Source organism: Paramisgurnus dabryanus, chromosome 5 (genome assembly GCF_030506205.2).
Source record: "Paramisgurnus dabryanus chromosome 5, PD_genome_1.1, whole genome shotgun sequence".
In the NCBI taxonomy this organism is placed as follows: Eukaryota; Metazoa; Chordata; class Actinopteri; order Cypriniformes; family Cobitidae; genus Paramisgurnus; species Paramisgurnus dabryanus.
The window spans coordinates 14,405,449-14,432,331 of NC_133341.1; the positions used below are offsets into that span (position 1 = coordinate 14,405,449).

General features: G+C 37.9%; 1 protein-coding gene across 4 annotated transcripts in view; it reads right to left on the reverse strand.

The window, feature by feature from the left end:
* The window catches only part of sptbn2 (spectrin, beta, non-erythrocytic 2), a 90,299-nt gene that overhangs the window by 34,903 nt on the left and 28,513 nt on the right, over positions 1–26,883 (reverse strand). For 2 of the 4 annotated variants that reach the window (XM_065267131.2, XM_065267129.2), the window contains exon 2: positions 25,457–25,628. In XM_065267131.2, coding sequence (XP_065123203.1) covers positions 25,457–25,613 — 157 coding nt within the window. In that variant the 5' untranslated portion in view covers positions 25,614–25,628. Of the gene's footprint in view, positions 1–20,783; positions 21,520–25,456; positions 25,629–26,883 lie in introns of those variants that run through there. The other 2 variants (XM_065267130.2, XM_065267132.2) reach the window with 2 other exon arrangements.

Genomic DNA, 26,883 nt, shown 5'->3' on the forward strand with positions numbered 1-26,883 from the left:
AAATCTTTTTCCTTCAGAATAACAACAAATTGCAGGAAAGGGTGCGTGTTATTACTCATCATAAAAATATGATATACAAAATATTTTATTGGTCCTAAAATGAGAGCAAGATATACTTCTTTGAATCACGGTCATCATGTCAGCATACACACAGCACGCCCATTAAAGTCTAAATGCAGGTTAGCGTGTAAACAGTAATATGTAAACAGGCAGTAGTGCACATGATATAAAGCTACAGTCAGACAGACTTCAAAGGGAACATTACACTTTTGTCCAAAATAGGGCTTGGTCCTTTAACTTCCACAGATATCATCAAACTAGTACAGGAAAATTCTCCACACACCAGCTAAGGAAACCTGTTCAGCTGGTCAGTGTTTCAGAGATGAGATACAAGTACACTCGCATGCACACAATGGTAGAAAATGCTCTCTTAGGACCTTTGCTTTAATACACAGACCTGAATAAGTTTGAGTTGGCCTGGTATGCATTATGCACACAGATAATTTCCCCTCTGGCCAGTTTGTTTAAATGTCTAATGTTACTCTGTAACAACACAGCAGAAAATGTGTGCATGTGAAATTACACCTTATATAATGATAGAGATGTGGCAGGTGATTTGGCAAAACTTGATGGTTGAACTTTACTTCCTGGTTCGTGGTAAAGAAACAATTCACCCCAAAACTCATTCCCACGTCATCCTCTGTTTACATGACTTCCTTAAGTCGAACAATTTTGTATAAAAATCCTGTAATCTTATCTTATATGGGCAATTGCACAAAACCACATATTAAACATCTGAAGACAGAGTGAAGAGTTTAAGGATTTCATTTTATTCACATATGAAAAGATCATCAAATATGAAACATTACTGTGTATATTTGAATGGAAGTTTTAAATATAACTGGCATAACTTAGGGGCAGTTCACAATTCATGTTTTTTTGTGCGCAACTACGTTATTCAAAATGTAGCTGTGCACCCTCAAATAGAGAGCAGCACTGGTCGTGTTACAATTACCAACCAATGAGTTTCACCCTTTATGTATCAACATTGGGTCATGTAAAACATTAGCTCATACCGTTTTAGAAGCAAAATGTGTCCATTGGGGTGAACAGATATTTAGCTCTTACAAAATTAAAAGAATTTGTATAGTGGCCAAACAGGCTGTACTCAGTAATGAAGCATTTACAAAACCATGGGTCAGTGTGTGTGTGTGTTATCACTGTTCTGGTACTTTAACCTTGATCTGTTTAGAAATGCAGAGACCTTGAACATTCCACACTGAGGAGGAAGATACAAGCACACACACAGGTTTGTTTTACTGTAGGATATCCCATAGGCTTCCCCAAACTCTCTATACCTGGGCCATAACCTAATCCATACATACTGTTGTTGACATTATTGCATCTAAAAAATATTTTTTTGTGAGCAAGAGGAGTTAAGTCCATTTTTCATGTTTGTAAAGATATAAATTGGCACCCAGAAGTACAGCCAAACCATAACACACAATCTAAAAAATGCTGGGTTGTTTTTAAACCATGGCCGGGTAAATATTGTAAATATTACCCAATGGTGTGTTCTGTCCAATGTTTACCCAGCCATGGGTTAAAAACAACCCAGCATTTTATGGAGTGCAGACGCACATACCCGTGCACACAAGCAACATACTGTAAGAGAGCCAGAGGACTCTCACCTGTTTTACAATGCAAAACGGAATGAGGGAAAAGCAGTCGTGTAACCATTAAGATGGATGCCTAACATCAATATTAACAGATAATCGGTATACACCTGCCTGCTATTCAAATATATTCACACACACACACACACACACACACACACACACACACACACACACACACACACACACACACACACACACACACACACACACACACACACACATCTGCATCTTTCCACATGGAAAATAAACAAAGACAAGTATAAAGCATTAACTACCATAAAACTAGGGATGCACCGATAGGATTTTTTAGGCCGATACCGATTTAAACAGACAACTTCTGGCCGATACCGATGCCGATACCGATATTAAACGCTTGTATACAATGCTATACAGTTGGTCTATTAGCTAGTTTATTTCTGCATCAAATTATTTTTACTGAACAGGGATTAGATCTAATTAACATTCAACTGACCAACATAAGAAGAGAGGCACAAATTAAGCTAAAACAAATATAATAAGACAGCATGACAACCTTCAAATGTGCTTTTTGCTATTCAGCATTCATTTTATTAACAACATTAACTCATTTTTTACATATAATGGATTTCTTTATGCAGTTAATTAATAAACAATCGGTATCGGCCTTTCTCGTGCTATTGCCGATATGCCGATGGTTTCAAAATCATTAAAAATCGGCCGATAAATATCGGCGGCCGATACATCGGTGCATCACTACATAAAACTATTTCTTTAAAGGTCCTGATCCCATTTTCCAAACTTTAGCTAGTGTGTAATGTGACTGTTAGAGCATAAATAATACCTGTAAAGTTATAAAGCTCATAATTCAATTCCAAGCAATATATTTTCTCTTTAATAGAATTTCCTTTTCAAAGCCTACAGTGAGCAGCCGGTTTGGACTACAGCCCTCTACTTCCCAGTTGAATGACGTCAAAATAAGAGTTTCTGACTAACCAACTAAGCTAAGCAGCTGTCGAATCACAACTAGGGGTGGGAATCGCTTGGACCCCCATGAATCGATTCAGAATCGATTCTTAGGGTCCCGATTCGATTCAGAATCGATTCTTGACGTACTAATTTGCATATCTGTGACGTCATTACGTCGCATTTGCTTTCAAAGCCAGGTTAATGTTTGCGCTTTTGCTAGTCTCTGAACTGTCATATACTGTACTTTAATGCAACTAGGGATAAATAATGTCATTCTTATATACATACATGTCCTGTTTCTGTTGTAAGACATTAAAACCAGTAAAAATATTAATTTAACGTGACATATTAATTCTATATGTTAACTGGCATTAACTTCCACGAACGTTAAACGTCAAATCATCATCATTATACACAGTGATTGGCAGTATTACTGTATTTATATAATGCAGCGCACCCAGCGACTGAATAACAAACTATGTGCATATTTTTACAGAAGTATATTCATGTTATATCTAAACAGTCTGCGGATGGTTTAGGGCAGGGGTGTACAATACGTCGATCGCAAAGGCAATGCCGGTAGATCGCACAACTGCTGCTCCACGTGCAAAATTGTCATTATGGTCTTTTGGAGTAATTGTGAAACATGCAGGTCTTTTTGAGTTGCTGCGCCTTTCTTCTCAAATGTGTTTTGCCATGCCACTGCAGCTCAGTCGTCTTTAACTTCCAAAATTCACATGGATGCGCATTCTTGCCTCACGCAGTTGCTGATTCACACGCACAGTGTGTGTGAGCGAGCAAACGAGAGGGAGAGAGAGGCAGCGTAGGGCTGATTTGTATGCTTCTGATACTGTTTGTTTCACTAAACCGCATCTCCGCTATTTTAAGGAGTACTCGACATGTACTCAAGGTTTTTTAAAACCCCTCAAAAAGAATAGAGTAATGGTGACAGCCCTAAATTCAATGTAGAGATATATGCAGTATAGTCCTACAAGCATTTAAAGTGTTCTTTCTCTTCTACTCTTGTAAGCTCCGCTATGCGCTCATGCAGGGCGCGCTCTCTTAAGTTGTCCGTGTGCATCACCGCTCCCCCAGTTGAGTTCCGCCTTTTGGTTCTGATAACGTGACGTTATTTTGTAAACTAACATTTAAGAATCGATTCTTGACATTTGTGAATCGATTCAGAAACGGCCCACGTCCGAATCGCGATTCATCTAAGAATCGATTTTTTTGCCCACCCCTAATCACAACACACTTGACAAACTACACAATCAGAACTCGTTACGTATTTCTGAAGGAGGGACTTCATAGAACAAGGAAGACATCAGCCTAAACTTGGCGTAGTAACATGGAACTGCACAATGTTGTCGACAGACCTGGATCATCTTCATAGGTGTGTGTTTACAGACAAATAATACACACCCATTTCTCAGCCAATCAGAATTAAGTATACAACTGTCCCATAAAATCATAATCACTGATACTACATGAAAAAACTCCACTATCTCCGATCTAAAGCGCTCACAGTTCTCAGGTTACCTGAGGTTTTTTAACTTTTCTTAATATGCTGGTGTCATTTAATTCAGTTCCAATGTGTCCATGCTCCAAGTCTTTATATGTTATGGAGAAGTCTTGGGTGGAAAACATTTGATTTCATATTTTCATGGCTATTCAAGGCTATTCCAATGTGTTTTTATTGTAAATGTTTCTTGAAAATGTGTGTAGCTCATCTTGACTAATCATCATGACTAATCCACAAACTAAAGATTATTCTGACACATAAACATACACACACATTTAAGATCCTTGAAACTGAATCATGATGAGCTTCCAGACAACAACTGAATAAATGGCACAAATACCCTGATTGGCAGAAAGCAAACCCATTGACCAATCAAATGTCTCGCACCACTCTGTTTTAAATACTGCCAAACTTTTAGACTAGGCACACTTACGCTTTCATTTGCAAGTTACTATCAGGAAAAAGGCGCTTACCACACCCACACATAGATGCCACAAGAGCCAAAAATAGATGTGATACTAAGATGTTTCTTTTAAAGGCTTGTGGTGTGGTAAGGTGTGGATGGCCAACATCTGTGTAATCTGACAGCACGTGCTTATCATCCTGGCTAAGTGCATTTATTTGCCCATTTTTTAAATACACAATAGAATAGCTTTGTGACCGCACATTCACTAATGTACAGATGATCAGACGAACAACACTACCCAGATTTCTGGACTGATGTCATTGCTAATGATGTCTGTCCCGAACCCTTCAAACAAAATAAATAGTCACATGACTATGTACTTGTTTTTCATCACTAAAAACACAAGTAGCTTGCATATTCATTAACTTCAACAGCAACATTCAGTATAGGTAGCGTGTTACCATAGAAACATAAAGGCCATCGTTGTGGAAACAAAAGCTTGTGGACATTTACAGTATTCTTTGAAGGGTAATATCTGCCTAGTAATCGATTATGTACATGAAAAAGAGAAAGGGAGAAAGAGAGAGAGAGAGAGAGAGAGAGAGAGAGAGAGAGAGAGAGAGAGAGAGAGAGAGAGAGAGAGAGAGAGAGAGAGAGAGAGAAAGAAATAATTCATAATAGCTGCTGTTGCTCAAATATTGGAACATTTCCTCAATAAAAGTTATGAAAACACTGGCATTATATTTGTCTAAAGGGATGGGAAAAGATTAGAAGTAAATAAATGAAAAAATATTAACCAGACAAACTAGAGGTTTTTTATGCTTCAAAGTGACAAAATAATTCACTCAAGGCTGGAAACATGCATATGCAGATTTAAAAGAAGTAAAAAACGGACAGGAACCATATGAAATTACTTCAAAGGTGTTGACACAAGTAGAAAACAGAGGTTTTATCAGGACCTATTAAGAGAGCTCAATTGCAGATACTAAAATGAGATCTGAAGAGAGTGATAAATAATTTTATTCTGTACTACAGGAAAAGAAACACTAAACATTTTAATTGTGTACTATTAATGTGCTATAATCAAAATTTGTCAGCATGGCCTTAAAGTCGACACCCAAGGACTAAAAGCCACACAACTCAAGATTTTGTTAATGGTGACTTGAATTTTCATTACAACAGGTTTTTTCCACTATGACACACATAAATACACATATCAGATCTCTGGCTCAAATCACAAACTGAACTGGACTGAATGTAAGCAATGTAACACAATATGCTTGTGTGTGGGGGGAGGCTTGAACTCCTGGGGGGCATGTACGTGTATACGTGTGAATATATGTCCATGTCCAACTGTCGATATATATGCGTGTGTAAATTCCACACTAGGTTGGTCGTGTTGTGACATGGGCGCTTCCCTGAGGTGATTTTCAAGAGCAGCAAAGCATGAGACAGGGCCAGAGAAGAGATTGTAAAAGCATATTCTTCATGACACGACACAAAAGCTAGATAAACCCCGTTATCTGAGGTTTGTGGCTTGTATTAAGCATGCAATTGAAGTTAAGTGACCTAATCCAAATGTCTGTTGCATTTACTACACATTAAAAATAACACCTCACAAATTTGACACTGTGAAATCCATCAAAGTATGATTTCATTCATTGATTTCAATCTTTAACATGGTCTTAACTCAATCAGTATGTTTTATGTGAAAAAAACAGTAAAAAAAATTCCGGAGTTGGCATGTACAATGTTGACACTAACAGAGGTATTAAACTGTGGACACAACACATTTATCCACACACACATTCACATATAGCCTTTACACTCTCCAATACCTGAGGCATGTGGTAATAGTAGTATGTTTTGAGAAAACAATATTGGTGATATCATAACATCACTGTACAAACATTAACTGGAATGCCTGAGCTCTGATGTCCTGAAGATAAACTCACATATGTACATGTTTTCATGGTGAGCTGTTGCCTCACACCGTGTCTACAGTAAAAGTAATCCATTGCATTGCATCCTGACATCTTAAGGCCATCTACACTAAAAGCACGGACTATACGTAGCAAAATGCATCAGTCAACGGAAGGTGTGTCACAATGAATGTCTTTAGTAGAGCTCCATTGATTGGTGCAGTGATTTAGTTGAGGTGTCAAGGGTAGGGTACACTTCGTTTTGAATCCTGTCTGGGTCAATAATACACACAAATCTTTAAAAAAGTTCCTCCGTCTGAAGGAAGACCACTGTAACCTATTAATCTCAATTACAAACTCACAGAAACAATAAGAACGAGAATGGGAGGAATGCAAAGAATAACACATTTATTTGCACAATAACAGATTTTTAAACTAGACACGCACATCTGGTAGCAGTCATGTAATTGTTGCTGTCTAACACCTGTTTGATCGTGCTGTGGGTAGCGACACTGTCATTATTTTTAACCCCTACATCTTCCGGTGGCCTCTCTTTTCTGCTTTCATTAGTGCCCACATCTCTATCTCTTATCACCATAGCAGAAACAAATCGCTGTTGCCATGGTTATAGCTTTTCGAGCGGAAACGGGCGCCCCACACTTTGCCACTGGGGGAATGTGGGTAACTGAGTCTTGTGACAGTTTGACAGGCCATTAGTACTGCTGGAGTGCACTATAAAGAAGCGACATGTTCACCTTGAGCTCATTAAATTGAGTAATGTCTGTTTGTGTATTTTTACGTTTGGTCATTTTAAACGGTCAATTAACTGACGTGTTTAAATGACTGACGTAAAATGAGTTAAAAAGGAAAAGTTCACCCAAACACAAGAAACAATGGATGATGGATGTCAACCTTGCCTTGAAGCGTCCTGATGCACTCAAGTTTGTACTTTTAAAGGGGTCGCACACCAGGCTGAGAAGTGCAGTGCTGTGTCATGCCACATATTTAAATTTGAATACATTAAATGTTCCAGATCCAAACTCTTTTTTTTTTTTAAAGAGTCACCATTTGCTGAGATTACTCTGTTCACTCTTAAAGAAACACTTCAATTTTTTTGAAAATTTGCTCATTTCCAGGTCCCGTAGAGTTACACATTTGATTTTTACCATTTTGGAATCCATTCAGCTGATCTCCAGGTCTGGCTGTAGCACTTTTAGCATATTTTAGCATAATCCATTGAATCTGATTAGACCATTAGCATCGCGCTCAAAAACAACCAAGGAGTTTTTATATTTTTCATGGCTGCAGCCATGTTACGGCAGCAAATTCCTTGATTATTACGCCAGAATAAGAGTATAGTTCCTAGCCATAATCGGCCTACAAAATTGCATCTTTAATTTTTCGTAACTACAGAAAAATATTGAATCTTTGGTTATTTTGAGCGCAATGCTAATGGTCTAATCAGATTCAACGGATTATGCTAAGCTATGCTAAAAGTGCTACCACCAAACCTGGAGATCGGCTGAAAGGATTCCAAAACAGTAAAAATCAAATGTTTAACTCTAGGGGGGCGCTAGAAAATGAGCATATTTAAAAAAAAAGTGGAATGTCCCTTTAATGCTCTTGGATTTTTTTATAAATAGTATTAATTTAAATAATTAACTAGTTTAGTAAACAACAGGCTGTTAATTTAACACATTAATTATTATGGTAAAAAATAATGTGTTTAATTTTTTTATGCTTTTAACATACCGATCGAGCCAGTGCTGCATCTATGCAAAAGTTTATCACATCACATGCTTTCAAGCTATGCCAATGTAAACATTTAAGCACAGAAGACGTGAAACAGATCTCAATGTGGTACTCAAATGCTGTTTGAGAAGTTTTGTGTGTGCTAAAGCACGTGTCCAGAAAGCCGCATCTCAAGGCTTCAGATGCACACAAATGTTACCAGAGTTCATGTTTTTGCGCTTGAACAGGCATACACAAAATATCTCTCTAAACCATGATTATTCTCGTAAACACACCGTCTCAAGTGAAAGTATAAGCAGTGGAGAAATAAAACTCTTGCAGTATGTTGGATCTGTATGTGCACTCTTAAAATGTTGAGCGAATAACTCTCTGTAGTTTTCAGGGACCGAAATTGAATTAAGTAATCAAATGCGTGCTTTGACTGTACAGAAAAGAAAAGAACACAAGATCATGCAGGTTTGGAAGGTCAAGATGCCAAGAATACACAAAATACAAGTCTGTCATTATCAATTATTTCTTTTAATTCTAAACCAAGAAGGTGTGTTCTCTAATCACCCGAAAGGTATGAGAGTGTAGTCATGTGACAAAAATATCTTCCTGTGAAGACAGTTTCCTTCAACCATTCTGTTTTCGGCTCTTTTTCAGGTTTTAGGGATGTCCTCCTCTTCCCAAACTTTATAGTCAGAGTTTATTTATTATCTACAGATTGTTTAAGTTTATTCCTACACTGTATATCCCTATATCCTATACAAACACTGATGTGTGCAGTTCCTTAGGATTGACAAAGTTAAGAAGGTTACGTTGCACAGCATATTCAATGCAAATCTGTAGACTTTTTCAAATGTAGATGTGCGAGTAGATCAATAACCATCCCAAAAAACACGCCTGTTTACACTAGCCTGTGTTCTTACAGCAAAGTGCACTTGTACTTATTAAGGCTAACAGCCAATCAGACAAACATGTTAGCAATGTTAATGCTAACATAAAAGCAAACAAAAAGAAGAAAAGAATGAAGACACGCAGCTTTAACAGCTATAACTAGAGGAATTTTCCACCTGCAAAAGATCTTAAAACAGCCGTCTTAACATTTGCTGACATCTGCTTTGCTGCATGTTTTAATGTTATTAAGATGTCTTTTAAATGTTGATTTTTAAGCTTTTGAAGGAATTCAGCTCATTTATGAAGATATAGATTTATTCAGAGGGAAAAAAACATTGCACAACCCAATTTTTACAGAAGGTCAGAATGAGTGTTTTCAGTGTTATTTTTACTGTGATGTCTGGAGGATGTAAATGACACCGAAGGATGAAAAACAGAACAATGACAGCAGGCAGATTGTTCTGAGCCTGATTCCTGTTAACTTGCCAACCCTCAAGACTACTCAAAGGGATGTTTTACAGTTTGACCGCTTCTGTAACTTTATCTATACACATTCTTAATATGCTCAGTTTGTGATAGTTCCTGGCACAGGCATTACAGCTGAATAGAAATGAGAAACCTGATATTAAATGGGCCATGGGGCTACATTATGAAAGGCCATAGTACTATTAAGCTCTGAATTTCGTTTCTGCTTTCGGTACTAGAGAAATTAGGAAAACACATTTGTTACTCAATATTGCCAGCCACATTAACATTATCATGTACGTTTTTTCTTAAGAACAGTTTCAGATTTGGAAAATTACATTCGTATTAAACTCCTCTATGGTACATTTTCCCAATTTCGATAAGAGAAGTGCAGTGAAAAGAATCAGAAGTTATATGTACAAAGCACATAAATAAATAGAATTTCCCATGTAACTTTATTTAAACAAACTTAAATATCAAATTATTTTAATCAGAGGGCAGTTTAGCCACTAGCCATTTCATAATAAATGCAAATGTAAATTTAGCTTCAGTTATGTTATTCAAAGGTCAGAATAAGAGAAATGCTAAGAATTAAAGCAAAACCAGAGTTTTTTTTACTTTAAAATAACGTTTCCAAAAAAGTTTCAGTGGTTCATCCACTCAAAACAGGGTGAATGGCACTTTCACATTCGCTTTGCAGCCCTCTATCGGCCAAAACCGCACTAAAGAAGTTTCCAACCGTCGGGTAGTGGTTCTGTAGTTCGAGTGAAAACTACAAAAACTTGCTTTACGGCAGACCTACAATTCAATCAGAGCCAGCTATGCTGCAGTATTTACGACAGTGGTAATGAACAATTACGCTTCTAACCTGTAGGGGGAGCAAAGAGCAGGAACTCTTTAGTGTTGCTTTAAAAATATACACTCTTGAAAATAAAGGTGGTTAATAGTGCCATTGAAGGACCTTTTTGGCTAAATGGTTCAATAAAGAACCTTTAACATCCAAAGAACCATTTGTGTTTAAAAAAGGTTCTTTGAAGTGAAAAAGTTTTTTTTTAGGTTCTTTACACCTTTATATTTAAGAGTGTACAACAAATCACAGACATTACTGGATAGAATTCTCAGGAGACCTAAAGTAGCTGAAAAACAGCAGGTAATTTGCTTTGTAATTTTCAGTGAACACAGACGCTTTCCATTTGGATGAGATTAAAATTTTCTTTCAGGGAAAACTGGACCTGTTCGAATAAGTCTAAAAAAGGTTGCTTTTTAGTTTGTACGCTTTTTTTACTGAACTGCCATAATTTCAGTTTAAACGTTTGCTAACTTTAAGAGAAAATGAAATCACAAGATGGCAAATTTGGCTCACTTTAGAATGAATGCCCCATTTTCCCTAATAACAAAGTTTGACCGGACATCAATTTTTGGGACCTGAAAGGAAATAATATGGGTACACTGTAAAAAAATATTTGCTGCCTTAATTTTTTGTCATTAGTAAGTCATTTCAACTTACTATTATTTCTCTTGCTACAACTTATAAAATATAGTTGAAATAAGTCAACTTCTTTTTTTAAGTTATAACAACTCATTAGGGATGAACCGAAATGAAAAATCTTCGCCAAAGCTTAATAAAATGAAACATACCGAATACCAAACAACCAAAGATGAGTTTTTTTCTAATTATTTTGTAAATTTTCTCACCACAGCAAAAGTTACATTTTCAGATTGTCCTTTTTACTATATTTATTTCACATTATTTAACAATGACATTTTTTAATATTCTGACTTTTTAAACCTATTAATTACTCTGCCTTAAGAAACTTACAGTACAGTGCTGCATACGGGTTGTAGCATGTTGAGCAGCGGATTTGCACCTGCGTGCATGTCAAGCACAAGCAGAGGGATAGAGTGAGACAACGGTAAGATTGACAGGAGCATGACAGAGAAAAAACAAAGCGTGTTTAATATAAGCGTGTTTGTCATTGTAAGACTTTACTGGTTCTAGAAAGTTTTTATTACATACTGCAGTTGCCCTTCGTCATTCCTCTTTTCATCTATGACATGAGATGAAAAGCTAAGGTCTAGTTCTCCGTGCTTGTGCATTCAGCAGACAAATGCACTTTCACTTGATTGGTAAAACACCGAAAATTAGTTTTTTCCTACAAATAATTTTGGCTGCCAAACTTTCGTTGCATCCCTACAACTTGTCTCCAGTCAAGATAAATAATAGTAAGTTAAATTACTTGTAACTCTGAGTTGATATTGAACATTTAAGGCAGCACAGAATTTTTAACAGTTTATTTTCGGTTTAAAAGTGTTAACCAAAAAGGCAGGTTCATAAAGACAATTCAATTTGTAGGTCTGGGGGGAATTCTGTGTGTGAATAATAAATGACACATACATTGTAAAAAATAACAAATGCAGTATTGTCAAAGTAAAATATACTTTGTGTTACTTTAACTTTTTTGTAAAAACTTTTTGTAAAAATTATGTCAACTTATCACAGGTCTAAACTTAAAATGAAACTTGAATTGAGCTGCAAAACCAAGTTGTTTCAACTTCATGCTGCATTTCTTTTATAGTGTACTTGATAATAGGGCTGCACAATGTATAGTTTCAACATCGACATCACAATGTGCGCCTCTGCAGTAGAAACATCGCAGGACATCCGGAACATTTATTTCAAAAGAAAAGCTATATGGAGGTCAAACAAATCTGTGTAAAAATTGTGAAAGCTATACATGAAATGCAATGCAGAAGTTAAAACCTCTCCATTATTTATCATGTGCAGAAAAACAAAACACGCAATGTCAGGTTCCCTCCAATATTATGCAGGCCTACTTGAGAGACTAACTCAAAAAATGAGAAACTTTTGGAGGCAGTATTTGGTGTACACTCTAAAAAACAAACGGTGCTATATAGCACCAAAACAGTTGCTTTGGATCGTAACGATAGAAGAACCATTTTTAGTGCCATATAGCACCGGTGAAGAACCAGTGAAGCACCAGTGAAGCACCAGTGAAGCACCTGTGTAGAACCATATAGTGCTATGTAGAACCATATGTGGTGCTATATGGCCCCTATATGGTTCTACACTGGTGCTTCACTGGTGCTTCACTGGTTCTTCACCGGTGCTATATGGCACTAAAATGGTTCTTCTATCGTTACGATCCAAAGCAATTGTTTTGGTGCTATATAGCACCGTTTGTTTTTTTAGAGTGTAGCAGCACTGAGACCTATAAGTTTTAAGACAGCTTGCATATATCTAAGGCACAGAACATGCATGAACTAGTCCAAAAAAACTTGGTAGCATTTTTGACGAAATAGTTAAAGAATCAACAGTTTGTGCTGCGGGCAGGAACGCTTGCTTTACTGAAGCGCGGTTGAACCTGTCCAAGCCAAACGGTCTGATGCCAGAGGCTGAACTGAGCTACCTGACCTTATTCCTCTCCATGGCATTCGCATGCCCGTGTCGCAGCAAGTAGATTTTAACACAGCAAATGAAGCCAAACTGAACACAATGAATGAATGTCAAGTTAAAGTCCAGACTCTTACATTTATAATCTACATTTTGGTATAATCATTTGTTAGGGATGTTAAAGTAGCTGTTATTTGAAGTCCATTTAATTTGTCCTTTAGAGTTTCCTCTTTGTTTTGGACGCTGATGCACTGACAACTTTCACATATGTTAAGATCAAATGTCTTGCCAAACCACATTACAAACACTTCAACATTCTTTGAGTGTGAAAATGTGTGTGAAAATGTTACAAATACAGTTCCCTACATATAGTAAATATGCTAGCTATTATACTTAAATATATAGTACTCAGTATTGCTTTAGGCTAAGCAGTTATGGTATAAGGACATTTATATTCAATTTGCTAATTAAACCATTCCAAATCAATATTAAGCCCATAAGTTTACACAGCTCTTGAGGGGTGAGTCCCAATTTATGGTCTAGCGTAGGTTGTACGCCATAGGCTAAGCATAGGCCCACCTCTGCAAAAACGTGACAGCGTGTCCGTTCTACGCAGACCGCAAGTGCTGTAATTTATCTGCTAGAATGTTTTCCGCTTATGGCAGTAAAAACAAAGATGGGTTAAGTTGAGCAATAATAAACAAGCTGCAATAAAAGTAGCTGTCTATCTGCATATGCATTTTGTCGCAATGCGCATACGTATACGTAAGAGTCAAACTATACTTTGCAAGGCAGTGCATTTGGCTGCATATATGTTCACGTGCACGTATGTTCGCGTACACGTAAGAAAACAGACTATACTCCGGGCTTAAGTCCTATGTAGAACTATAATGAGGGCCTGACTCAGTGATGTTAAGATTCAGCTTTGACATTTAGGAAAAGTGAGGTACTCGACTATCACAAAAGGCTTTAAGTATTCACTAAAGCCACACATCATATAAAAAATTAGGGTGTGTTGTGAACAGGATAATTAACGTAATTTAGGTTCATTTTTAGTCTGTAATACCTAAATATCCATTATTCTTAAGAAAAATATATTTGAAGAAAGCTTTGGTGTGATTTCTCCTGTTTGTGTAAAAGCACAAAACATATGCACTGTTTGACACCTATAAACACACACACCACCCAGAGTAAGGACATCTGGATAGTGGAAGAGTGTGTAGGGTGGATTTTTTCTGGGAACAGCTCATCACTGTGACTCCCATGGCAAAAAAGTAAATAAATAGAGTAAAAAGAAACATCAACACAGTGATAACAGGGAGCAAGTAAGAGGTTAATGTATATGCATTAACATTTATGCACATGGCAAACACTTTTATTCAAAGTGACTTACGGTGATCAAAATGACTTACGGTGAATTTTAGATACACATTTTATCAGTTTTCATAGTCCTTTATGTAACAGCAGATAAAAAAAACTGATGCTATTAACTGATGGCATCTCATGTGCAAATCTTAAACAGCAATAGTGAGTGAAAGTGTTTGAGTTCCTGTAGTGTGTTCATAATACTTTAGAGATTATTTGGCCTCCATACACACACACACACACACACACACACACTCAAAAGTAATATCTATATAGATTCTGTATAAAATCTATAAGTTTGTGTGATGTCTACTAGTGTGTGTGTGTGTGTGTGTGTGTGTGTGTGTGTGTGTGTGTGTGTGTGTGTGTGTGTGTGTGTGTGTACCTGGTAATTATCACGTTGTGGGGACTAATTGTCCCCACAAAGATAGGAATACCAGTGTTTTTGTGACCTTGTGGGGACATTTTGATGTTGATCTTACATTTTACATTTAATAAATGTGTCACTGTGTGTGCAAGAAAGCATTTTTTAACATATCTGTGTAAGGAATGAATAAATGAATGAATGAATTCATGAGAGAGAGAGAGAGAGAGAGAGAGAGCCTCAGCGTGATTGTTCCCTGCACTCACACTGTACTTTGACCGCTACGAGCCTGTGTATGCTTTCGTAATTGGGATGCGATTGTTTTGGAGGGAAACAACAGGAAGTACAGCACTTTCTTAACACTGAAACTCATCGTAATGTTAAGTCTTTTTTATTCTGAGTCATTTGGTGCGTGATGACACAGAGCCTTGTCACATGCCCATCATATTGTTTAGTTGATCTGTCGTGTGTGCCAGATGAAGGTGAATGCTAGTGCAATTGACGCCTCTCCTTTTGAACCCCACTCTGGTCCGATTTGCGAGCACACTGCACGTTCTGTTCCTTAGCCCAAGTGAACTGCGCTTGAGCTCAACTCTGCAAGCCGACCAGGGCGCGATCAACCAAACTGCACCCAGACAGGAATAACACTAGTCAAATGAACCAGAATTTGGGGGTCAAACGTGCCCAGGCGTGGTTTGGATAGTGTGAGCGCGCACTGAGTGAGTGAGTAGGGTGACTGACATTGGGGTCAGAAACCTTTCAAATCTAAGCGCACTCCTATGCGCACACAGTGCTTATCAGCTAAATTAGACTGGTCACTGGGAGATTTTAGAGTGAAAGTTCATACATGACTGATATTTTCCAGCTTTTCTTAGCTCATATTAAGTTCTGGTCATGAACTCCTGTACATTTAACACTTTTTAAACATCCTATAGTAGTCTTTTATTGTGCTGGGTACAAAAGTCAACTAAACAGACTGGGTTTGAAATATATTAGTAGTAGCTTAATATTTCTCAGTCATTTGGTTAAGTTTTTCTCTTTGCAGATATGTTAGATTTTTCCAGATATGTATCTTTTTCAATTCAATGCAAGCCCTAGCACTACATTTTAAAGATACTAAATAAATCTCTGAATTTTGTGATTATAAGTGGTTTTACATGCACCAACTTACACCAATTACGCTTAATAAGCAGGCAACGTGTTAGGTCATGCAAACATCTTTTCAGCCAAAACCCAGACAAGGAGGGTCAAAAACAGTGAGAAATGTGCTACAATGCAAGTACCATCAGCAGTATGCATCTAAGCTTAAACATCTTTGCAGATACAAATGAACAAATATTTGTCATACCAAAGAAGTACATTCATTCCAAAACTGAAAACAGAAAGACAGACACACTGAGAGCGAGCGAGGGAAAGAAAGAAAGAAAGAAAGAAAGAAAGAAATAAAAAGAAATGGAAAATGTGTGCATCTCAGAATTGCATCATTGACTTATCTTATACATTGACACATCAGGTTCTTTTAAACACAAATAACATATCTGTGCAAACTGACTCCATCCTGTTCACACACTCTCTCTCTCACACACACACACACACACACACACACACACACACACACACACACACACACACACACACACACACACACACAATTACACTTTCTCACATTTATTCAGACATTTATTTCAATACAGATGACCTCCACAAACACAAAGGAACTTAGTAGTTACTTGAAGCATTAGGACTGTGCCTTAGCAAGTCCCTTGATAGGAAGCACCTGTACTTCCTTTAAAATGTTTTTTAAAAAAACAAATAGAATACAAAAAAAATTTCAGCCTAGGGGCAACCTGACCGGAATAACCAGTGTATGTGTGAGGTAAGTAAGGGTAGAGGTAAGAAGGGGGGAGGGATCATAGGTCGCTTAGGCAGAAAGGATACATGAGACACTTAGTGTGCGTGTTTGAATGTGTGTCAAAATCCCGCTGAAACTATGTGCCAAATGACGCAACCACAGAAATCATTAACAAAGATCTGTGCTCTAACACGTACGTACAAGCTGCTCTCCTCCCATCTGTCCTCTCTATCAAATCAAAATATCTTCTTTAGTATTTTTAAAGTAGGTTTGGGCAAAAATCTGAATTTAAGAATGGGCTCCCTTTAAAATTTTAATTGGCCAAGCCCTACTGGGTGATAAATTGAAATGACAGGAAAATAATTACTAGGACTGCACGGATATATCGACCAATAATCACTATGGGCAGATAAAAGCAATTTTTCCCCATATTGGACATTGGAGGATTGTTTAAAAACAGCCCATGATTATATCCTTGCAATCAAAAGTGTAGGAAAAATGCATCAGAACTCATGCTGGGTGATTCATTTTGATTGGGTGACAATGACAACAGAGATGCAGTTTATACGCTCTGTACCTCTAAGATTTCAGAGCATTATAATTTCAAACAAGGAGTAAAACGCAAACTATCTGTATTATCAGATGTCATTCTATTAGGGCTGTAACGATTAATCGCGTGTCCCATTAAAAATGCCTGTTTGAAATCGATTCTGAATCGCAAGGCTGCGATTCTGTGTTTCATGCACAGCTGGTGCGTGTACTACGGCATTTGGTCAGTAGGAAGTCCTTATCACTCTAAAATCATTATGAGTCGGAGTCGTTTATAAAGTGCATTTAAAAAAGCAACACTTGTTAAACAAAATCATTCAAAATATTCTTTATTATCATGAAAATACCAAAAACAATTTGAAAAACAGCGATATAAATATTCCTGTAGACATTTCCTGGAATAGCGTTTGTAATGCTACTTCTTTTGTGGCACAAAGGGTGTTTCTGCACGAGCGCGCCGCCTGGCTTTTGGATGTGCTGGGATTTCACCATAATTAATTAAAATTCATTCATTAAGAAAACGTGCATTTGCATGGTTAATCGCGTTACACCCCTACATTCTATGTAATCAAATATTGGTATTGGCACAAACATTTTGTATCGGTGCATGCCTAGTATGGCTGTCAAAATGATTAAATAATCATCTCATCGCGATTGTTTGACCTCATTGTGATGATTTCAGATCACCGCAATGATTGCACATCTCTCTAAAAACCCAAGGGGGAGCTGTGGGGCCTGTATAAACGAGACAGTATCAGATTACTTTTAAATATGTGTTATGTGTATTAATATTTACTGCCAGGTACACCTTGCAAACAATTTAATTTAAATAATCATTAAATAATTTAAATTATTTCATAAACAAAAGAAAAAATGTATTAAATTAAATGTCAAAACAATAAAATAGTCAATTATTGTCATAATCGTCAAAGCCCTAAAACAGGCAATTAATCAGCATAATCACCACAATTTATTTGGCAATTAACCTTCAGCCAAATTTCATAATCGTGACAGCCCTAATCCTTAGAATTTACATTCCTGTAGTATAAATATCACAATTTACATTCATGCAATGTGGAGGGATCTTCTATCACCCTGACAGTGTTTATGTTATAGCAACCAGCTCTACATTATCATGCTTATTACATGACTACTTTCAACAGGTGAAAATACATGGACACAAAATACTGATTTGAAATATGTTATTTGCTCATCTGTAACAAATGTAAACCTTCTGCAAGGAAAACCTGTTTCCAATCAGGTTTATGCCAAGGCATGAAGTCCAAACAAGTCAAACATGCCACTTGGTGTAATCATTGGTAAATTTTATCTCATAAATTTTACTAAGTAGGCTTAAATGTAAGTATTAAACTGCATTGATCAAGATAACGACCAGTACCAGGATGAAGCTGTGTTATAAGTTTAAGGCGGTTGTTATCTACAAATAACAAACCATGGAATGTCGCATTTGGGCAATAAGAATCAAGTGTTCAAAGTTAAGGCAGAGTTCAGATCCTTCAGATTACTTCGTTTTACATTATGTAATTTTAAAACTACTTCTTAAAATCTGATCTGCAATTCTGCATCCTGTTGCTTGCAAATTCAGGAACTAAATGAATATATTTAAAAGTCACTGTCAAACGTTGCACAACTGTGCTTTTTAGAGTCTAAATAAATCCCCTATGGTGCCAACAGAACTTTGAGGTCAGTCTGAAATGTCTATAGCTTTTCTTAATCTATATAAGTGTACTGTAAAACCAAACATTATATTAAGCAACCGTCAAACATTACCAATTCTGCAACCACCTTAATCTAAATGTTTTTTAATTACTTAAAAAAACAGATGGCCGGACAGGTAGCAACTCTCCTTCCAGAATTTATAGTTTAATTTGGATGCAGGACTGGATCCCTTGGAGACAGTGTGTGTGTTCATATTCAAGGGCCTGCCTGTTTTGCAGATGCCTTTCTTTCTGCACAACAGATAATAAGCTTGAAGAGTACAATGCTTGACTCAAGTTATTATCTCCGTGTTAACTGAGAAACACTCCCCGTGACCTTAAGCACGCACACACACCACACACACAGATCTTGTGTCATGTGGAGGTATTAGCAACTCACACGTGAACCTTTTCCTAATAAGAAGACGTATATTAAAAGTAGGGCTGCACGATGTGAGGAAAAGTTGCGATGTGCGATGACATTGTTTAATGTTGCGATGACGATGTGAGTTGCGATAAATATTTTATATTTTTCATGTTTTAGGGGCCATTCACATGTCGCGCCTAAAAACGCGTGGAAAACGATAGACACGTAGGTTATTGTCACATGACCTGCTCGCTGCACTTGTGTCATTCTGAAAAAAAATAAAAGTGTTTTTGAAATACCTGGAAAAAACGAGCGTGTCGCACTGCGTGCGAGTCGCGACCGCGGCGCTTTCAGAGCGCACATACATTTGAAATAATGAAATTGGGCGTGCAATAGACGCTATATGTGAATCACTGCTTCCACAGTACCTGTGTTTGCGGCGTCATCTCTCCTAAATCCAAAATAATTCCATGATTTATCTGAAGTGCTGTTCCATTTCATCACAAGGTCTTCGTCTGACAACACATTTTCCTCACTCTTCTTTCCTTCCTCCGCCATCGTTTTTGCTAACAGTCACAGCGTCGCAATTGACACCTCACAAATCAATCTGAGTGTAGCTGACTTGGGGGTTCCCCTTATTGGCCTAATAGCATGAACGTGCAAACCATGTCTTCAGGACTAAACGTGATAGGTCAAACGTTTATTACATGTGCTTACTGTTTTCCCTTTATTCATCGCCTCAAGGCTGTCTGTTGCGATGTGTTTATCGCGTGAGTTCATATTGCGATGACGATGAAAATTTGATGTATCGTTCAGCCCTAATTAAAAGTATGAATGTGTGATACACCCACATAAACACTTAAGACTTTCATAATATGTGACCTGTTCTTTAGAACGGACTCTGGATTAATACACACGATAGGAGTTTCCTCCTTAGTGCCCTCCTCCTTCCACTCCCATGATCCTCTCCACTCCCCTTATTATCCTGTGGCTGTCCCGTCTGTTCCTCTCCACTTCTTTTCCATCCTGTAATCCTTACTTTCCTACACCTTTCTGTTATCCACTCCCCTCCTGATCCCATTTTATCAGTGTAATTTGGATCTGGGGCAAAAGCTCTGCGGTACCTGAAACAAGGCCACTCTCCAGGAGACCAGCACAGGTCTCTGTGTCTCTCTCTCTCTCTCTCCCGCACAGAAGTAAAAATAAATCATGGTAGGCCTATTTTCATGTCTTACCATCACTGGTGCAGAGAGAGAAAGATAGAGATAGAAGAGAGTGAGAGAGAGAGAGAGCGCAAGTTTTTCATATCTATAACAATATTCTTCAGTTACGCAGAGGTAAGAACGAGGTTCATCACATGGGTTTAGGGTCTGTAAGGGGAAACACGACTTCTTATACAAGTTAGATCTGAATTAGGTCACATGAGGTTTTTAAATGTGACATTAGTGTTGTTGACTGTATAGGGGATTTTGAAAGTATTGAAAGATGTGTTTTTACAAGGCTTTAGGGTTAGCTAAGGTACTTTTAGTAAGATTAATATGGATAAAAGCGAAATGAGCACACAAGGTCGCCCAAAAGAGTCTTACCTTGCAGCTGTTTGAAACGGCCCTCCAGTATGTTGGAATATTGCACCTGGTTTACAAAAGCGGCTGGCGAGAGACCCGGCTCATGTTCCCGCGAATCAAAATCCATCTTTCTGTCGCTATTATGCTCGCTCCCCTAGTAAATCGTCCTTCTGACCCTCGTGCTCAGGTTTAATCCAAATCAAATGATCACTCCAAAAGTAAGGCACCTTGTTCTCGGTTAACCAGGATTCACAAGCATGGCACATGAAAACTTAAAAGACTGAAAACCAAGTAAAATCCCGCCAAATGTTTCACTTTCCCTCACGGGACAAAAAAAAGTTGAGGTTGAAAACGGTAACACTGCAGGTGCGTGCGGGCGTTCCAGCGCTTCTTCAGTGCAGGCTAAGCCACGCCATACTGCTTCATTTGTTTGAGAGGAAAACTCTCTTCCGTTCATTGAATCTATCCTTATTCTCCAGCAAAATCCGAAAGATCACACGTGTAGATGAAGAGAGAAAAGCTACAGTAAGAACAAAATGTTCCTTCCTCTTTCACCTATTTCTTCTTCACCTTCTTGTCTTCTGCAAACGCACTCTAAACTCTTGACTCTCTCGCTCTCTCTCCCGCCGTCACTCAGCTCAACTCACTGTGTCTGTGTGTGCATGCACACACACACCTTGTTTGAGTAAGGCTGCAGAACTAGCTGCGCTCGGCTTCCTAAGTAAACAAAGCCTCCTACTCTCTCTCTCTCTCTCTCCCTCGCTCTCTCTCTCTCGGTTTCTGAGCTTTGGCATTTGCATAAGGTGTGTGTGGGAGGAGCAAAACCCTTGCAGAGCAAGAGAAAAGACAGACAGAGGGAGGGTGAGGGTATGTAGGTGTAGGCTGAACCATTTCTGAAGGTGGGGGGTGGAGCCATTCATTTAGGAGATTGAAGGTTTCACAGGAGAAATAGGCGTGGTGGACTAAGCATGATATAGCTGAAATAAAATACTAAGGAAATTGTGGTCTTGTAAGCTTTTTTAAAGATAACAGTTTCTTTTTATCCATGCATTGATTTTTATAATGTGCCCCTTAAGCTTTAGTGATATGCACGTGTGCGCAGGGATTTAGAGTTGTAAGACCTTTACCCTTAATTCATCACAGCTGAAAGCGTCACTATCTATCTTTCTTCCTTTCGAAGGCGTGCACAGATAAAACAAGCCGTTGAGGCCGGAAGGAAGCACTTGAGAAAGATTCAACAAGCAAACGCGGTCTTTTTCCTGTGCATGTGCAAGAGCGTGTATGTGTGCCAACCTCATTACACATGAACCTCACACATGAACTTAGCTGGCAGCGTCTCGGACTCTGATCACAGAATGAAATTACTCTTAAATGAATCAGAAAGCAGAAAGTCGGTTATAAATGACCAGAAAAGCTTTGACCACTCATTCTTACACACAAAACTGCACACGTGCCCACACCCATTTCTCCTTGTGGTTTTACAAGAGGAAGTGGTTTAATGAAGACCAGTCCAGCTGCAGGTTGTGATGATTTACAAGTGTGAACAACAGTGACCATCAAAGACGAGAGGTCAAAGGTCAAACCATGCCCAGAAGCACTAGGCCTGAGTTAATCAACTCTGTGTAAAGGTTTGGCTATAAATGTGGGCTGAGAAACAGTGAAGATGTTAAAACTTGTGTGGACTGTTTAGATGAATCATAGATGAGGCATACATGAGTTAAAATATGAAATACTTTTAATTTGATCAGTTATTTTTTTAACATATAATCAGGTTGCATGTCGCAAAACCTTTTGAGAAGCTTTATATCACCAAACAAAAAGATTCCTGTGCTATCTATCTCACAAACCTGCATTTTAAAGCAAAACAGCAGTGAATGTTACCTTAATAAAATGTCTTGATGATGTGAAACTAGTTGATCGCATCTATAAACCAATACTCTTCACATAGGGATGCACCGATATGGAAATTTTGGCCGATACAATAACTCTTTATATTTGGGGGCCGATAACCGATATATATATATATATATAAAAATATATATATAGGCCGTTAAATATTCTTATTAATTTCACAATGAAAAACTCCCAGACCACGGACATCTTGTCTTTGCGCTAGACTAGCATACTCTTCTTAAGCCCGCAACACGTGTCATTTTCGTGCTATGTCACAGAAAGCACCAATCAAAACTCCACTTGGCCAGCAATGAGCAAGTGAAGTGGTTCCACAAACCGAAATTATTCATCATTTATCGTCTTTCATTTATCGGTCTAATTTTGCTATCATACCGATAACCGATAATATTAAAAATAAGCAGTTATCGGCCGATAACAATATGTTGGGCGATATATCGTGCATCCCTACCTTCACAGAAAAAACACATCCACTTGTTTTTGATTTTACATGGGATTCACACGAAAATATCCAAAACCACATTTTACATCATCACGCATTTTTGTACATCAAATTCATGTGGCTTTTCTATAAGGGCATGCAAATACACACATACAGATCTCAGGACAGAAATGCATCAGAAACAGTCAGCTAAAGATAACTGTGCTGGGGTGTGAGGTAGGCTTGGGCGGTATCCAAATTTTGATACCATTACCGTGAATAATGATAAAATTATGATGTAAGGCTCAGACAGCGACAGAGTTGCGAAATTGCAGGCGCAATTTGAAATGGCTGTTATTACAAACAGCGTAACATATTTTAAACTAATCGGTTAATGGCTTCGGTGGTCGGTCAAGAAATTTTTTAGTTTTCGCCATCCCTAATTTAATATTTAATCCTTGCCTGCATTGGTTTTTTTTAATGCCGGTATAATGGTATAGAAACTGATACCTTTGCTGATTGATTTGCTTTTACCGTATTACCGCCCAAGCCTAGTGTGAGGGCCAAAGCTGTCCAGTAAAGCAGTGTAGGACATAAGCTAACGTCCTCTGGGACTCTTTTCTGCCTCTGCCCTTCAACTCTATTGTACGCTATCAGAGAAAATGATCAAAAAATTATCCCCAGCTGTCACTGGGGTGGTACCCTTTCAGAAAAGTACACTTCTGCAAATAAAGAGTTCATATTAGTACCTCAGAAGTACATATTGCTACCAAATGTATACATATCTATACCTAAATAGTAGGATCTTTGTTAAGGGCACTGCCCCGCGACAGCTAGGGACAACTTTTTTCTGACAGTGTAGATTGCTCTCTTGAACTTTGTTTTAGTTTGGCTTTTCCAGTTTTTCCTTCTCTGTGTATTTCCATTTCCCCTGATGTTTATTGTGATTGGTATGGTGGTTTTCACTGTGCTGAGTTCGAAACATAAAACCATTTCTTAAGGCAACAGAGTGAATTAAACGCTCATAATAAATTCAATTAAATGTACTCTGCTCTTAGCAACGCCTGCAGGTTTCTAAGCTACCAATTCGGTTAAACCTCATGTGTCGTCCTCAGCCATTGAGTTTTATAACTAAACTCAGACAAACAAACATGTCTGCTCGAGTAGAGCAGACAGTCTTTGGGTCCTTATAATCAGTCTTACTAGTCAATCAGTAATGAATGATGAATGCACTCCACAAATTCTGATCTTTAACATACACAAATATGTACACAAATATGTACACACACACACACACACACACACACACACACACACACACACACAAGAAAGCTGTATCTAGCTTCTCTTTAGTTCCCACCCACACGAAACATATGCATGCATCTACAAAATGACCCATGATTATTAGGTTAGGCTCTTCCAAGTACTACATTCCCAACACAAACATCAGTGTGGGTGTTGGGCTCTAAAATAAGTCATGCTACAACCAAACACACACAGATTACTTATTTTTATTGCAATTCAATAAAATGACTTTAGTAACTTCTAAGAACATAGTGTGTGCTACCTTCGTTTGACACATTCTTTAAACTGCTTTTAATATTTGTCGTAATTCACCAGCAAGTCAAAGTTGTACTGGAAGCAACAACATGACCACTTAAAAAGCAAGATGACCACTGGCTTTAACACATCTCATGACAATAGAATAAAAAACTAATATGATAATGGCAAAAGGTATGAAAGATATGACTTGGGAACTGACCTGGGAAAAGGTAGAGATAAAGTCAAAGGGGTAAAACAGAACTAAAAGAATGCGGACATCAAGTCTCTGCTTGTCAGGAGATGGTATCTGACTTAAACACCCTCTCTCTCTTATTCTCTCACGCGCGCACACACACAAACACACACACACACACACACAAACAAACTGAAATTACGCGTTTACGGCCATGGTATGGTATGCCTTGTCAACCCATACTTCACATATATACACACTTGCTGTTACATACATGCTGTTTCTTATATTTTACTACTCTATCATTCATCTAGAAAGAACATGGATAGACTTGAGTAATTTCTATTTTATGTTCTGCCCTATGTCACCCCCTACTGGACACAATCACACAATGCAACCTGTTGAAAACAAAGAGGCAATATGCACTCAAGCAAGCTCACAGAAAGGTACAAAAGCTGTCACTACGGCGGTACACCTAAAGGGTGCATATAAGTACCTCAATGGTACACATTGGGACCTATTAAAATGGTACCATCCCAGTCACAGCTTTTGTACCCTTTTAATACCCTGATTGTGTAGGTGTTAAATCTCACACACACCATAAGCACACACACACAGTGATCTGACCTGCGAGAGCTTTGATGCGCGAGCGCTCGAACAAGCGTGCAGAACTGTTCTCATTGTCCCACTCTTGTTCCGCAGCGATGTCCCATCGATTGTTAATGTCGTTGTACTGCTGCTGGATCTCGACGCTGTCGAAATCGGTGGGTGAGAGGGTGCTCATGGTTGCCCAGCTGCCCTGGAAATGAAAAAAGTACAGAATGAGACCAGACTCGTATATCAGTCTTCTTTAAATGTCTCTATAAACCTGATGGAGAAAGGTGAAAGATGCCAAACAAAAAATACAAGCTTGTGGTGGAAAAGTTGCCAAAACATAGCATTTACTCAATAAATGTGACAAATGTTTATTTATTCATTCTTAATTATATAAAGGTAAGTTCCAAGGTCTGCTTTTATAACTACGTAGCTTAATCAATCAGAATGCGATTAAAACAGATTAAAAACAGTGTCACCAGAAAACATCCATCAGCAACAGAATGACAGCAGATTGCTAATGTTTTGGCAGCATAACTTGGCTATAGATTGAGTCCATTAGCTGTTGTATGACATACCCAACATAAAAAGTCTTGAAAAAAAGTAAAAACAAGTTAACCAAAAAAAGATGAAGAATTTATAATTAGTTTAATAAAGATAACATTGTTCTAAAACGTCTGCTAACTAGAGTGTTAAAAGATATGGGGCAATGTTTTTATCATGGAAAAAAAAATGTGCACTGTATATAACAACTGTAAGTGCATTTAAAATGCCTTACCCAAGATTAATGAACTAAAACGAAGCTTAAATTAAACCCCTTGGTCCTTCCCTCAAACTGTGAAATCTCTGGTGCTAATCCCACCCATCAATTCTTAGAATCCCGAGATTTTGGAAGGAAATTGAGAGCTGCATGCTAGACAAAGTTTATCCAATAAATTTCATTACTCTACACCAGAGGTCACCAACCTTTTTGTGAGCAAGGGCTACCACAATGGATAAAACCATCTGGAAGGCTACTTTTTGATATAATCTACTCAAAACTTTTTTGTTTTACTTGTCGATTTTACTTTATTTTACTTCAATATGTTTTAGTATTGTTTAAAATGATGAGATACGTAAACCAAGCCAAGCTTATATAAAAAATATATAATAAATAAATAATACAATTTAGACTATTAATAGAATGTGCTTTGGCTACATGTGCCCACAGGCACCACATTGGAGACCCCTGCTCTACACATTACAAACCCCCAGGGCCAACAGAAATTGAGAAATCAGGTTAAATGTGCACCCCTCACATGCCGAGATCTACACCTGCACTTAAAGAGTGAATCTGAGATCCGAGCAGGTGTATAAAATCATGACATCCACTCTCTCAAACAGAGGCAAGTCAAGCAAGTTAGTCCTAATCGCAGAATATTTTAACCCCTATCTTCTGATGTACAAATAATTAACATTTC